This window comes from Bipolaris victoriae, assembly GCF_000527765.1.
Source record: "Bipolaris victoriae FI3 unplaced genomic scaffold scaffold_37, whole genome shotgun sequence".
Taxonomy (NCBI): domain Eukaryota; kingdom Fungi; phylum Ascomycota; class Dothideomycetes; order Pleosporales; family Pleosporaceae; genus Bipolaris; species Bipolaris victoriae.
Window position 1 is genome coordinate 130,257 of NW_014575355.1, and position 14,754 is coordinate 145,010.

Genomic DNA, 14,754 nt, shown 5'->3' on the forward strand with positions numbered 1-14,754 from the left:
CTATACCCATTCCAACACAACCCCCACACTCCATGACAATAATAACAACAATATCAAATCAGCCCCCCCCCCTCCCGCATATACCCACATGACACACCACACCCCAGCACCCCCAACAAACACGCCCATCCAACCATCGTTAGGGAAACACACACACCAACCGACCCAATCACCACAGCAACTAAAGATCGCCAGCAAGGAAGACGTCGCAGAGATCCAGCGAATCAGTGTTGGTACACCTTGCGATATGTCACTAGAGTTATTAGTTTTCCTTTGTTCCATCTTACAAATCACAAACTCATCACATTGACCCTTATATATTTATAGATTAGTCGTAGTATAACTATATATCTTACATTCATCCATAATAATAATCTTGGTTCGAGACTATTTTTTTTTAAACTGAGATCTCCTAAGAGTAAAGAAAAAAAATCTATCAAATAAGTACACACACACACGTGTTCTATTCACTCTACACGCTTTTTCTTTCTTCCAAATTACACCGCAGGACCCTCAAGTTCCTACATGAATATTCTCCGCACCCGCCCCTCCGCCCAATCCAGTAATCCCTTCTCGAACACCGGGTATTTCTCCCGTGTTAATTTTTTCCGAACCAATGGCAAAGAAAAATTCTGAACGATTTGGTTGGAGATTGTACTACGCATGTACCGGGTTTTTTTTGGTAATACTTAATTGGTAGATAAGTCTTGGTGTGGGAGATGCGATATGGGGTTTGAAAGGAAGAGGGTACATCGCACGTGAGTAGTTATTACTCTTCGGGGGATAAGTAGTGCAGAGTGGTGATTTGGTTCTGGGTTTAGCAGGTAGAAGATGGATGTTGAATGTCTTTGTTCGTTCGTATTGTTGATCCGGTGGGAGCTGGGGTGGAAGAGGAGAAGGTGAGTTTGGCAGGTGCGCTTGATTAGGATTGGAGATGGCGATGGTAATAGTAGTGTTTGGAGTGGCTATTGGAATGCAAGAAGGAATGGGATGAGGAGGGAGGAAGATGAGTTGGATGTCTGGACTGGATGTGATCATTACTCGCTGATCACATCCAGTCCAGACAAATCACGGTCTTGCGTGTCTATCATTTTCATCATCCAAACAATCCAAAGTAAACTTTCTATCCACCCCCTTATTGTTTCCATATCTAGGACGTATGCAATGCTCTTTCGGCACTACTGAATTGCAGACATCTTTACTCGCCGCGGGACTTGCGCTTTTCACAAGACGTCTCGTACCGTTTGAAGTCAGCTGGACATTCTGATAAATCATGAACAAAAGAGGAAGTGGATATAACTAGTCTCTAGCTCTTGTCGCCCACTTCGCCTTAGAACTGTTCGCGCTCACGGCAATTCAATGGACTCAGGGGATACTACCAGCAAACCTCCACTTTCAGATTGAGCTAGCAAGAGGGGGCTGGTATCATTGACTATTCTGACAGCGACCAACGACTTGACGCTTCGTCAATCGTATCCACAGATTCAGAGTCATTCCTCAAGCACGACCGATTCAAGAGACGCCTCATTGTGGAGTTGGCGCGTTTGCATTTCCAAAATACCTTTACTCGAAGAAAAACAAACCATTGATGTTACATCCATGCCCCGCGGGGATCGTCGTGTCCAGTAGATGAGATCAGATCAGATGAGATCCGATACGATGCCACGTGCTCCACTCACCAATACTCTGGGTATTTAATCACCCTGACGATCGCTGCAGTCTCCCCAAATCAATAGTTTTGCTTGCGCAAAGAACTCGTTCTTGTAGCAATACCACATCTTACAAAGCACCCGAGTCATCTCCATAGATACTCCGTCGCGGGTCGCGGCTCAGCAGCCCTGCCGGCGATCCTCCCAGGCCCACACCTCGGCCAGATCCTTCCAAATGAAGTAGATCCTTTAAGAGCAAAATGTCAAATGTCAGTCCTAATGCTAAAGACGATCCCGCAAGCGATCCACACATGACGAGGTGTCCCTCCGGGAGCGATCCGAGTTTCTCAGGGTGCCGCGGAGTGGCGCTGTGGAAGTGGCGCCGCCGTGGGAAGACGGTGTTGTGGACGAGGCGTCCGATTACGTACATACTGTATACTCGCTACGCAACGCGACCCACGTACCAGGACATCTGGCCACACGCAACGATGCGACAGCTGTTGGATGTAGCGCCATTACCTTACATAAGTACGTAGGGTCTTGATCCGCGGAAACGGGACTGTCATGTCAGTGCTGTAGGTTACTGGTGGGGTTCGTTGGGTAGCATTCGCGATATGTAAGTAAGGCGGGCCAAGAGGTGTCGAGTGGAGAAGAGAAGGATTGCGGCTGAGGCATTTCCGGGTTTATGCAAAGAAAAAGGCTCCACAGTGGATTCGAATGCGTTTGGTGAGTCGAGTTTCTATGGTGTTTCTAGACAGACTTATGCATAGACACGCATGTTTTTCCTTTCATGTGAAAGAATTACATGTATGCTTCCCGCTTGAACTTTATTCTGTCCCTCTCCCGCGTGGAATGTATATTTTAAGACAGATTAAGGGTCATCTAGTATGAAATTCTTTCGTGTTCCGACGTTGGAGGAGAGGCCGGGTGGCGTTCTGACTCTTGGTGTATCCCAAACACACTTCATGTTGCGCTAGCCAAAACTATGCATCGCGATGCGAAACTCGGTGCGTTAGCATGACGTTGCACGTCGCGTTTGCATGCAATGGCATCCTTGCAAGTGGGTGGCCTAATTATATGTCTGCGAGATCTAGCCGGCGGCTGGATGTTAATATAGAGTCTTGTCATTCGCTGTCGCACGCTTGGACGTCATCTTGCAACCTGGACAGGCGGCTCTCCAGATTAAGGGGATGATGATGCGGTTGGGGTAGCAGACGCCATAGAAAGTAGGCTGGATAAATCTTCGGGCCGGTTGGTGGGGAAGAAAGTCTAGTTCGCTTCTAGCTTGGCACGATGAGCCGAAGGATCGTCGAGAAATTGCGTGCCAGCCGAGACGAGAAACTCGTACGAAACCAGGTGCTAGTAACCCGAGCGACATCCATTCCACAGGTCGAATGATGGATTGGCTACGCCGGTAATTGCTACCAATGCAGGCTGCCGGCAGGGATCCCGGGTGCGCATTTCTATCCCGAACGGGTTATTATTACCACAGAGTTTTGCACGTCGGAAACAACCCCAAAAGCGTGCAAACCCCAGGCACCGCTAGGTAATGCAAACACGATCGACATGTAGACTGACAACAAGCGGCTATTTCCAGCCAGGATGAATGGGCAATGTAATCGCTCTATTAATGATAAGCCGTGAGGTCTCGTTAAAATACTATATGGTATCACTGTTTTCGAAAAAGAAAATAAAATGAAAAAAATATTCAGAATCATCGCGTAGATAGAGGCGCTGCTTCGACAAGCATCTCACTAGTGCTCGCTGTTTCTGCGTCCTTTGCTGATGAAGAATCGTCCCAGTGGGGATTGGCGGTTTGTGTCTTCCATCCGCTCAGCTGTACACCCTCGGAACCTTCTACTCGTACGTGTATATCGGTGACAACCTGAATGTCGCGTGTTTCATCGTTGGATTCCCGCGACCGCTTCGTGCCATCCAGAACGTATTCATTCTTTGAGCGTAGTATTTTGCTGCCTCCCTTGCTTCCATAGGCTGCCGGGTAGTTGGGTCGCGAGTATTGGCTGCGGTGTCGGGAGGGGAACGCTCTGGGAAAGTACTTCGCAAGTAGGGGCCTCAGCAGTGGCAGGCAGGCGCAAATAATTCCAACATTGGTTTCTACCGAACTCCAGGTCGCCGCGGGTGGATTGTCGTAGGTTTGATCTGAAGAGTTCGAAATCGCAACAAGAGACTGCAAGCGTAGAATCGATACAATGCACACACTACAAAATCTTGCGTTAGTATAAAAAACAAACGTGACACTAGGTTCAAGGGCATGTGACATGCACGGGTACCAGCAGGCACACGCGAGTACGAAAAAAGGCAAAAGAAAACCACTTACAATCCACCAACTGCAAAGATGGAAATGAGACCAATCTTTTGTCTCTTTCCCAGGTTGAGACCGCGAATGACGGGAATTGGCAAAAGAATGATTGCGAAGTCGGTCAGGATATTGATAGCGGCATTGGTGAACCACATGGCGAATTGGTTGATACACGAAGCCTTTTCCTTAGTCCAGAATGCCCTAACAGGTATGCAGGCAAAGATACTAGAGAAGACTGTCCAGATGGTGTAGCAGATGACGACGGCCATGGTGATCCAGTTTGCTATTTGAAAGGCCTTTGTTGGGAAAATTCGCCGGTATTGAAGCAACATGGATCCTTTGGTCAATCCAAGAGAGAGGTAGTAAACCATTAAACTGCACCAAAAGGCCTGTGATGGCTGATTAGCAAGTGCTGAGGAGACGGGAAATCAAAAGTCCTACCCTCAAAAAGATTCCCATATCATGTTGTGGAACATCGCGAAAGTGCTTTCCCATTCCATACTCTGCTTCTGTTGAGGGTCAGTCTTGATACACGATAAAAGTCACGATGCCTACGTACGGATACCGATGCAGATGGTAAGCCCTATTGAGCAGAGCTAGCAATGGGTCAGCAGATGTACCTAGCGGTTGAGATATCAATCCATCAACTTACCATGGCCAGGGCAATGCCCAGGTCTTCGACTCCTGCACATCGAAGAATGTAGAGCCGGGTATATAGTCGGAGGATGACGATGATGAGAGCGAGACCAGTGAAGACGGAGGAGATGATTACGGCCTCACGACCTCGTGAGTTTTCAGATAATGATCCAGCCATGGTGTGATGGTACAAGCCACGAGGCGTCCGGAGAATCGAGTTGTTAATAAGCCCTGTGGGGAAGGCATGAGTATTTTACCCTCGAGTCCCTGAGGCAAGGGTAGCGTGAGAGCATGGTTAAAGGACGTTCCATGAGCGTCCTTAAGCACGTTCCCCGCTTTCCAGGTACCCGCTTGACGGGAACCTTTGCCAATAGTTCCGTGATCCCAACGGATCGCAGGCCTGCCTGAAAAGTTTCCGCGGATCCATGACTCGAAACATGGCAACAACGAGATACTGTGAGACAGTCACAGAAGTTGATCCTAGCACGCCTTGTGTTACATGCCGGGAGCTGCCGGGATCTACAGCAGAATGAAACACCGTGAGCGTCGTGCCTTGGGGGTGGGAATGCTTGTGCACAGTAACTGCACACACACAGTCTCATCCCACCTCACTGCTGTTGCAGTTGCGAGTAAATTGCTTTTTTTCCAACGGGCTACGAGTATGGTATGCCCTTGAACAAGATGGTGTCACCATCCATGTAGGCAGACGGATAAATTGTTTCAGGTGAACAAGTACGAGGTACTTTGTGGTTGGCAAGCCTCTGTGTGCTGCTTGTGCCGTGCTATGACCGGGGGGGTCGGCGTGTCTGCACCGTTGGACATATTACCACTTCTGGGTCGGCTTGAGAGCAAATCGGCACCCGCAGGGATCTGCAGGCAAGTTGGTCGGCGCGAACATACGTATGCAGGAACGTGGCGGGATCTGGAGGATCACAGGAGAGGCCGTATCGAATATGGATGATTCGATTCGTGGATCATGTAAGCGAGCTGCAGGGTACCGTCAGCAGGATACCCATCGCACCGATCAGAAGCGCAGGCCCAAATGAAATTTTCGGAGACGCAGCCTGATTGTCGTAAAGTGCATTTTCGGTCATCCAAATCTCCTGCAAGTCTGGGTAGCCATGCAACCAACTGTGCCATGGTGATGGGCGCTGGGCATACGGGTATACTTTGTGTAGAATAAGTCCTCTGCTACTCTCGAGCAATGGCTGGCTGAGGCTAGTAGGACCGGCGCATGTAGTAAGTAGAGAAATGGGCTGTTCACCGGTCCACCTTGGTACCCTCTGCCGCTAGGCGTCCAAAGCACCTATTAGAATCATGCGATATACTTAAGGCGCATGGCCCTTCAGCATTGACGGCGCGCGCTCCACTCACGCGCTTCTCCAGCCAAGCACCTAGTCGCCATGCATTAGGACTCGAAGAGGTGAACGATCGATTTGGGGCGACACAAAACGAACAGAAGCGTGATTACGATCCCAGAGGCCTGGTTGCATTTTGCCTATTTCTTCTACCTGCAGCCGACATGAAGACGGCACAGGAGCGGCACGCGAGTCGGACTGGCTTTCCGCGTGTGGGAATGGGCCGTTGGCTGTGGAACAGCTGCTGTCATTGGTCTGACCAAGGCCGGCGGCCGTCGTTTGAGTGTGTAAGTATGTACCAGTTGTACATTGTATTCCCAGCTGCGTCGTGGTTGGGGTCGGTCGTATTCGTCCAGCTGCAGCCGCCATCTACCTGGATTCCCCAGGTTGGACAAGGTTTTCCCACAGGTCTCTGCTCCACCACGTGGAATCTGAGTGAGAGCATAAGCCTGGTGAAGTCGTCATCTGTCAGAGTCTGATATTGAGATCGTCTATGTTGCCATGTCGCCCAACGTACGACGACGACGAAGAGCGACAGTGGACGATAGGGGTCGCAGGGGTCTCCCAGACGCTAGTCCGCTTCTGCCGCGCACTATGCCCCTCACGTGAATGATCCTCACTTCTCCACACCAAAAGAGTCTCACAGATCCCTAAAACGTGGCAGCGACGATGACCTGGCTGCCGTGGACCGAAGTGTCAATCAAAAGTGGGCTGCAAGCCATGTCCAGCAATCGTTCTCACGGGCCAACGGCCTCACAACCACACGGCCTCGGGTGAAGATCTCTCCTTGCCACGCTCGCCAACGCTGACATGAAGTACCGCAAATCCGAATATATCCGTCTTGCCTGGGTCTAGCACACTGCCAACACTACTGCGCCTCGCTGAAACCCTTCTTCATACCAGCACAGCTTCAGTCGCTTGGACTTTTTCGTGGCGTTTCACCGGGGAATGTCTTCGCTTGGCATTCCGCCTTACCCCCGGCCCTCAACACCATCAACCATGCGAAATGCCACTTGATGTCGGGCTTCAGTGCAGGTGTGTGCGACTTTGGAGAAGCAAGAAGGCCCGGATATGTCTCATACCATCGAGTCAGAAAGGGCGCAGTACAAGACTTCTTGTCATGCTACAAACACGTCTCAGACAGGAAGACATGCAGTCTATTACAATTAGGTTCACTAACGGGCCAACGTCTTCGCGTATAAACCAATGTCACTCCTACCATACACTGCGCTATATTATTGAGTTCTCGTATTCTGATGGTGTGGTTCAACGCTATGCTATTGCTGCCCTACGAATGGTTCTATTTTGCGGATTATGTTTCACATCAAAATAGACCCTTGCTACATGATGATCACCACCATTCATGATGGACGTACTTCAGCACCACACATACAGATTTCTGGCCCAATCAAAACCGCAGAAATCATTGTATTTGCCGACAACCAGAACCATAAACTATGGAGAATTGTCAGACCGTTGAAGTGCTTTCCAAAACCCCTAGTAGATTACGACACTCGAATGCTCTTCATTCTCAACAAACGGCTGTTTTGCTGAAAGTGCACAGAGAATATTCCAACGATGACAAATGTAAGCCCTGAGTTCTAAGAAAATGCACAGGCGCTACTGCACTGAGCATCATGCTGTTCAATACCACCGTTCCCGCCACACCATCCACACTAAATGTAACACTGTCAGGTGAACGACGCACTTGCGTGGATCTACCAGAGCTCACAGAGTGTTCCCCTTTCCAGCCCAGTGTACTTTCGTAGCGCGACTAGTTCATGGCTCTGTTGAAGTAGTCAGGGTACCATGTCATGTTAGTTTGTAGCCAAATAGCTGATCGCATACCATGCTTGGAGAATAGAGTTTGAGCCTGCATGACCTTTACTAAGCCTCTAGCCTACGATAAGACCCAGACATTTGCTTGGCTGAGCTGACTTTGGCGATAACTTGGAGAAATGGGGCTTGACAAGAATTGCCTAGCGGTCGCTGAGAATCGGCCTACAGCTGTATACAATGTATGGAGATTTCGATCTGTACGAAGTCAGCTCGTATCAGACGAGGGATGCGTAGTAGCGTCTTGGCCCGTAATCTAGCACTTGGATCGGCTGTCGCTGCCTCTCCACCACAATCATCGATTACACAATACGTGCGTGACTGCTTGCTTTGACTGGGTTTGCAATCGAGACACAATGATGCAGGTGCTTAGATTCGAGACTGCATACACGTTGCACATAACTGTGCTCGAAATCACGCCACAATGTGTTAATCCTAAAAGAAAGATGTAAGTCTGATACTCAAGTGAAGACTGCAGTTAAGCGCATGGGGACTCTTCTGAAAGGGGCTGATATACAATAGCTTGAATGTAAATCGGTAAGTGACACCAATGAGTCCTTCCTCACATTTGTACTCCCATCTATCGAATACATATGGCTCCTCACACAAGCAATACCACAGCTTACATGGCCAATCAATTCAGCATACCCATTGCTTAAAGATGTATCTACTCAAAGAACTAGAGTGCTCCTTGCGCCTGCTTCTCACAGCCGAAGAGACAGTGATAGTGTCCTGTTACAGTATGCTGTATCCAAAACCAAAACACCAACAACTATTCAACCCTTGAGAAGATACTTTACAGTTAACACTCTATTAAGCAATGTTCTATCACAACTAAAACGGGTCATAAGATACTACACAGTATGTATGTCATGCACCCCCGGGGATCTGCTCAACCAATCACCATACCTACAGCGCACTTTCGCCCGAGTTTGCTCCATCCACTCAATGAGATGCATGAAATCAGTCAGTAAGCTTTCAACGCCTCACGTTTGACGGTCACTTTAAGCTCTTAGTAATACCTGGAACAATTAAGCCAGCATGCTTTCTATATCCAGACAATCATTGTTGTATGAGATACTGGATTTCAAAGTATAAGAGAGACCGAGTATACGATTCTTTACCGTGCTGTTCTCCAAATTTTCCGGAACAAAGAGGAACATGAGATCACTGAACAAACCAGACTTAATTCTTGAAATCACGCATCGCATAATGCCACTCTCAGGTATTGTGAAAGAATGTAACCTCCGTATCTCTACAGTTACATTTACCATGCGTGTGTTCCTTGCAATTACTTTCCACTCTATACATGTAAGCTGATGAGGCATATTTCCTACTACAAATCCAAATATCGTATTTTGAGTTTGCTATTCGAAAAGACCCTGAAGACTTGGAGAAGTGATGTCACATACTATAGTCCCTCCCCCATCCAAAACGGGTATAGTTGTCTTCCTGCTCACCCGGTATTCGTTCGTAGCTGCCACTCCCGGATTTCCAACCAGTAAATCAACCTTGCAAGGCCACACTATAATACTCCCGTCTTATTAAACTGCAGGCTGACCCTTTTTTGTTTTCGAGCTATAGCGACGTGTACTTACATTATGCGTCTGCACTTGCCCCTCACTTTCATCACCCTTTACAACCTGTTTTCCTATGATTCAACACATTTTTTTTTGCCCCTCCCAAGCTTGCAGAAGTCGATATGCCAACCAAACAGTTTTATGCAATCCCCAGCTCCCTTGGCTCTCATGTTTTATTTTGTTGAGATGTATCGGGTGATCCAAAAACAGCAGGTACTTTTGTCACAGACCATAAAACAAGTGTACCTACGCTATATTTGCTGGTCTTATAGTTTCATAGTTGGACGGTCCAGCCCAGCAAATCGGTCGATCATTCTGGGTAGTATAATGACACATGCATTTGGAGGACTCGGCCGTTATTGGTGTCGCATGCCTCAATTCTGAGGGACGTTTGATCCTACATGCGATGTCTTCAGATGCGCTAACTTTGTCCAGGATCAGGACCGACCTTGGCGTATGTACATATTAAAGTAGTATATGCAAGCCTGTGTGGGTGTGGCTGAAGGGCCCAGCCTGCTGACAGCTGACAGCTGTCATGTGCCCTACGAAAGCACGTGGCAAACATTGCTTAGGTGCATAATCTCCAGTGCAAAGAGATATCAAGCAATGCAAGTGAGTATTGAAACATCGGGGCAGAGTCTCAGAAGTACGTCTTGGTAGTTTCGTCACCTTGTGTTGGTGTTGATCTTGTTAGGCGCCCAGCTCAATGCCCAATAAATTAGGCTTGTTGAGCACACCCATGCAGTGCATTTAACGGCAAATGAAACTTATAGAGCATGAGGATTTCCCCAGGATTTCTTGCTTGCACATCATTTCCCCACAGAATAACACGGACGTCTTTTTTCTTCTTGTTGTTGTTGTTGTTGTCGTTTACCGCCCAACGGCCCTGGACATATCAGGGGCCGCACAACCCCAATCTTACTTACAACCGCCACTTTAGGCCACTAGTTAAACTGGCGCACATGCTGGCACGGCAGGTTGTTGTGCCGTCTATTACATGTCATTTTGTCAGCAATATTACTACCGAGGAAAGACTCCGACATTGAGGCTGCAAAGCACGTGTTTATGTACTTTTTCTATGGGAGAGTGAGTGTGGCGGCTGATTTAGGTCGCCGCTTGGTGGGGCATCCCCCAGCTTTCCCCGCATCGGCTGCTTAGCACGGGTATGCCAGTCCACTCAACTCCAACTCGGCAATTGGACACTCACGGCACGATAATCGCGAAGTCGTCTTATTTCCCAAGTACCGTACCCTCTAGAATGTATTTGGGGGCGCTCGCGTCGACTTTGTAGCCAGTGGCATGTGTCCATGCATCTGCCGTGTCATGGCTCGTCATCCGCTCGGTCCTCCATTCGGTCTAACTCGATATTGACCAATCACCAAAACTAACTAAGCATTCGAAGCTCTCGGTGAATCCAGACCTTATGAAAACATGACCGAATGTCAAATATATGTATACTGTTCGCAGTTGTCTGATACATGCATCCTGTTCGCAGTTTCACAGGTGCGTTGAACTGGCTTACTGCATCTTTCATTTCATCACATATTCCATCACATATCGCAGAAGACGGCACGACCTGACCACTGGGTGCTCCCCCCAACACCAACCTCCCGAAAGGCCGCGTTGGCTCTGCAAGGCACCGTCTTTGGGCTTTCAACGAGTTTCAACTTATTTCCATTCGCCAATATCGACATTTCATCCGGAGTTGATTGCGGCGTAATTCTTTCCCGTATCTGTCAGCTGCGGCCCGTCTAGTGGTACCGGGGCAGTAGTAGTGCTTAATTGGACCATAACCTTTTGAAACAACTGGCCTGCAAACAAAGTCCTCACCTCCCCAATCAACCGTCAAGAACAAGGTGCCTCGAACAGCGCTCACGCAACCCTATTGCCACCTCGATTGTGTGAAGGTTCAGACCGGACTCCGCCATCATGGCGTCTCGCGACTATAATGAAGATGTAAGATTTCTATTCTTAGTTTGTTATTGTTGAGCGCATTACTGACAGTGTTCAGGAGCGGCATCAACTCGAGGAAGAGTTGCATACCGAGATTCTCCCCGGTACGGAGGTCATGGCTGATGTCGGCTCACACCACTTCGTCAAAGGCGACCATGCTGTAGTCTTGGTTCCGCAGCCCAGTGATGATCCAAACGATCCACTCAACTGGAGCCCCGCGTGGAAGGCGGCTACAATCGCATCGGTAGCCGTAGCTACATTCTCTCAAGGATTCGGTCCATTGGCTCTTTCGCCTATGTTCCCTGCCCTTATGAAAGCTTTTGATACAGACTTGGCTGGAGCTGTTCAATTCACGGGCGTGTGTATTCTTGTCCTGGGTTTCAGTAATTTTATCTGGTGAGCGTCCCGATTCCCCGTCAACTTTGTGTGGTGGCTAACGGGTGTTACGTCAGGGTCCCCATAAGCTCCTCTTTCGGTCGTCGTCCCGTACTCCTTTTGTCGCAGCTCATCAACTTTGGCACATCGATATGGCGCGCAAAGGCAAACTCTTATGGCGCATTCATGGGCGCGTGTATCGTCAACGGTATCGGTGCAGGCCCTGCAGAGACCACCATGCCTGAGGTCATTGCCGACATATTCTTTTTGCACGACCGTGGCAAGTGGAACACCCTATACTGGGTAGTGTATATGGGCTCACTCATGGTCGGCCCGATCGTGTCTGGCTCCATGGCAGAGACAGTCGGGTGGCGCGACTTTTGGTGGCTAAACGCCGCCCTCTTGGGTTTCTCGTTCCTCATGTGCGTCTTCGCGTTTCCGGAAACAAGATACAGGCGTGCTGCACCCGTGCAAGAGGGCCAAGAGAAGACACCTTCTCTGGAGGAGAAAATCAAAACATCCACTCAAAAGGAGATTGGCAATTCGGACACAGAGCAGGATGCCAACGATATCCAGAGAGCTGAGACTGCCATCTCGACTGCCAATAAGGACCTCACCATGTCCGAAACCGAACGGCGCGATCCGCATCTCGGCAAGGGTAAACCTGCTAAGTGGCAATGGAGGATATTCCAACCAAATGCGAACCCTTTCCGCACCATCTTTCTTGAGATCTGGGTTCCGTGGAAACTTTTTACTTTTCCCATTGTAGAGTTTGCTGCTTTCGTTGCCAGCTGGTCATGTTCCAGTTTTCTCACCCTCAATCTCACGCAAAGCCAAGTGTTTGCCGCACCGCCGTACAACTTCAAGCCTGTATCTGTTGGTTTCACCAACTTTGCTGTTATGGTCGGTGCTATCATTGGCCTCTTCACTGCTGGACCACTAAGTGATTGGGTGTCGCTACGAAGCACAAGGAGGAACAATGGCATCCGTGAGCCCGAGATGCGATTGCCAGCTATGATTCCCTACGTCATCATCATGCTTATCGGAAACATTGTCGTCTCAATTGGGTATGAGCGCAAGTGGGCGTGGGAAGTCATTGTCATTGTTGGATATACATGCGCTGGTATCCAGGTCGCTGCTTTGCCAGGTATCGCCACCACTTATGCCGTTGACTCGTACAAGCCTGTAGCAGGATCAATTTTCGTTGCAGTAACAGTCAACAAGAATCTTTGGGGTTACGGAATGGGAAAATTCATTACTCCCTGGTCTATTAACGATGGGTAAGTTCAGCAACTTCTACTGTATTGATAGCATTTACTAACGGCCCCAGCTTCATCCCGCCTATCATGACTAACGCAGCTTTGATTACACTTTGGTGTTCATTTGGTATACTCTTCTGGTGGAAGGGCAAGACTTTCCGTCGCTGGACAAGGAACAGCAGCGTCCACCAGCATGAAGCTTTGTAATGCGCACTAGACTTCTACTACCCTCGCAACCATGTCTTCCCTAGCCGACTGTTGCACAAACCCATAGCCTTCTACAAATAATAGACCTCTCCTGAACTATTCAAGCAAAGAAGTCAACCTCTCCTATCCAAGCGACTTCAACTCCTTCTTCACACTGCTCCCTGTAGGCACCCTCGTCGTATCATCCCCAATCCACCCGCACTCCTCCGCCTTCCCCTCCAACCCCTCCCAATCCATCATTTCCAAATCATCCAACGTATCGTTATTCCCCCTCAACCACTGCCAATGCATCAACACAAAGCACACTGTACTCTTCACCCTCCCATCACTCCACCCCTCCACCTCCTCATCCCCAAGCATAAGATACCCATCCAACACCGTAACATGATGCCTCATGCGATCCCTTACACTCTGCGACGCATACCCCCCCACCGGTCCCGCAAGTAAGGTCGGAATCACATTCAACAGCAACGGCCTCCGATACGGATACCGCGGCGACGCAACACCGACGACAGGCTCCGGCGCCACGAACCCAGGCACCGGAACCACCGACGCCACCGTAACCGGCTGCTCGCGATACGACGCGGGATTCGGTTCCATCTTCCACTCACGCAGCATATCGTACCTTAGCAAAAGCCGCATCGCAAGCTGCTTCTTGCGGTCGTACAGTCGCTCCAGCATCGCTCTGTTCTCGGCGATTTGCTCGGGCAACAGTGTGCGTGTGAGAAGGAATAGGAGCTCCGTCATCAAGTATCGGGAGTGAAGCGATGTTGCTGTTTCCAGGGCCGAGAGGATACCGATCCAGTCTGTGTGAGGGGAGACGGGCTCGAGAAGTGCGGTTACGAGAGGTGTCACGCCGGGGATTGCGGCGTAGAGTTGGCCAAAGGCGAGGATTGCATCGAGGCTTGTTTCTAGGGACCCGGTGAAGGGGGAGGGGACGCTGGGGGCGAGCGAGTAGTATGCTGGGAGCTTTGTGGTGGTGGTGGTGGTGGTGGTGACTTTTTGGGGCGTCTGAGGTGGTTGAGAGGGTTGCGAGGGTGGGTTGCTGGCTGGGGGGGATAGGTCTCGTGGTGGGATTACGCGGCGGCCGAAGCGGGTTGTGACTGGTGATGGTGCGGAGGCGTCGATGGCGGGTGAGGGGCGAGGCGGTTTTGGGAGTAAGGGTCGTGGCATTTTGAGTTGGTGGTAAATGATGTAATGGGGGGAGAGAAATAAAAGATCTGTTACCTTTGTAGTAAAAGTGTGTGTGTGTGAGTGGTAGTGTAGCGGGTGAAGGGTTGAAGTGACGATTGAGGTGAAGGCGGGAAGTGAATGTGGGTGTTTGATGTAGCTACTTCCTTTTCAATTCACTTGCACTGTCCTAATCGCTGAGAACCAACAATGAGATTGTAGGAGCTACTATGGAACTCATTTCCCTATTATGTGTTACTACGTCCGCATACAACATATTCACCAAGGCATTTACATCAGTTCTGTAGCCGCAACTCTGGTCAATGAAAGTCAGTATGTGCAGATTCAGTAAAGGACGTCACGCAAGATCTCAGTAATTCATAAATACCATGTTGCAGCGGGCGATATGGG

The 14,754-nt window shown here is 49.4% G+C and overlaps 4 protein-coding genes across 4 annotated transcripts; 1 reads left to right on the forward strand and 3 right to left on the reverse strand.

Annotated features, from left to right (window-relative positions):
- Positions 1-282, reverse strand: COCVIDRAFT_97868 (hypothetical protein; the record flags this gene model as incomplete). Its single annotated transcript, XM_014701706.1, has 1 exon — positions 1-282. The coding sequence occupies one exon, from the start codon at positions 280-282 to the stop codon at positions 1-3; it is 282 nt and encodes a 93-aa protein (XP_014557192.1).
- A 3,081-nt stretch (positions 283-3,363) lies between these two features.
- On the reverse strand, positions 3,364-4,783 carry COCVIDRAFT_97901 (hypothetical protein; the record flags this gene model as incomplete). The annotated part of the gene is made up of 5 exons (XM_014701707.1): positions 3,364-3,868; positions 3,988-4,358; positions 4,411-4,478; positions 4,529-4,565; positions 4,622-4,783. 5 exons carry the CDS (start codon positions 4,781-4,783, stop codon positions 3,364-3,366), a joined length of 1,143 nt encoding a protein of 380 aa, XP_014557193.1.
- Positions 4,784-11,308: 6,525 nt separating this feature from the next.
- COCVIDRAFT_37312 (hypothetical protein) lies at positions 11,309-13,173 on the forward strand (the record flags this gene model as incomplete). The annotated part of the gene is made up of 4 exons (XM_014701708.1): positions 11,309-11,335; positions 11,391-11,728; positions 11,785-12,987; positions 13,038-13,173. The coding sequence occupies 4 exons, from the start codon at positions 11,309-11,311 to the stop codon at positions 13,171-13,173; spliced, it is 1,704 nt and encodes a 567-aa protein (XP_014557194.1).
- A 123-nt stretch (positions 13,174-13,296) lies between these two features.
- Positions 13,297-14,346, reverse strand: COCVIDRAFT_26178 (hypothetical protein; the record flags this gene model as incomplete). Its single annotated transcript, XM_014701657.1, has 1 exon — positions 13,297-14,346. The coding sequence occupies one exon, from the start codon at positions 14,344-14,346 to the stop codon at positions 13,297-13,299; it is 1,050 nt and encodes a 349-aa protein (XP_014557143.1).
- Positions 14,347-14,754: the final 408 nt, after the last annotated feature.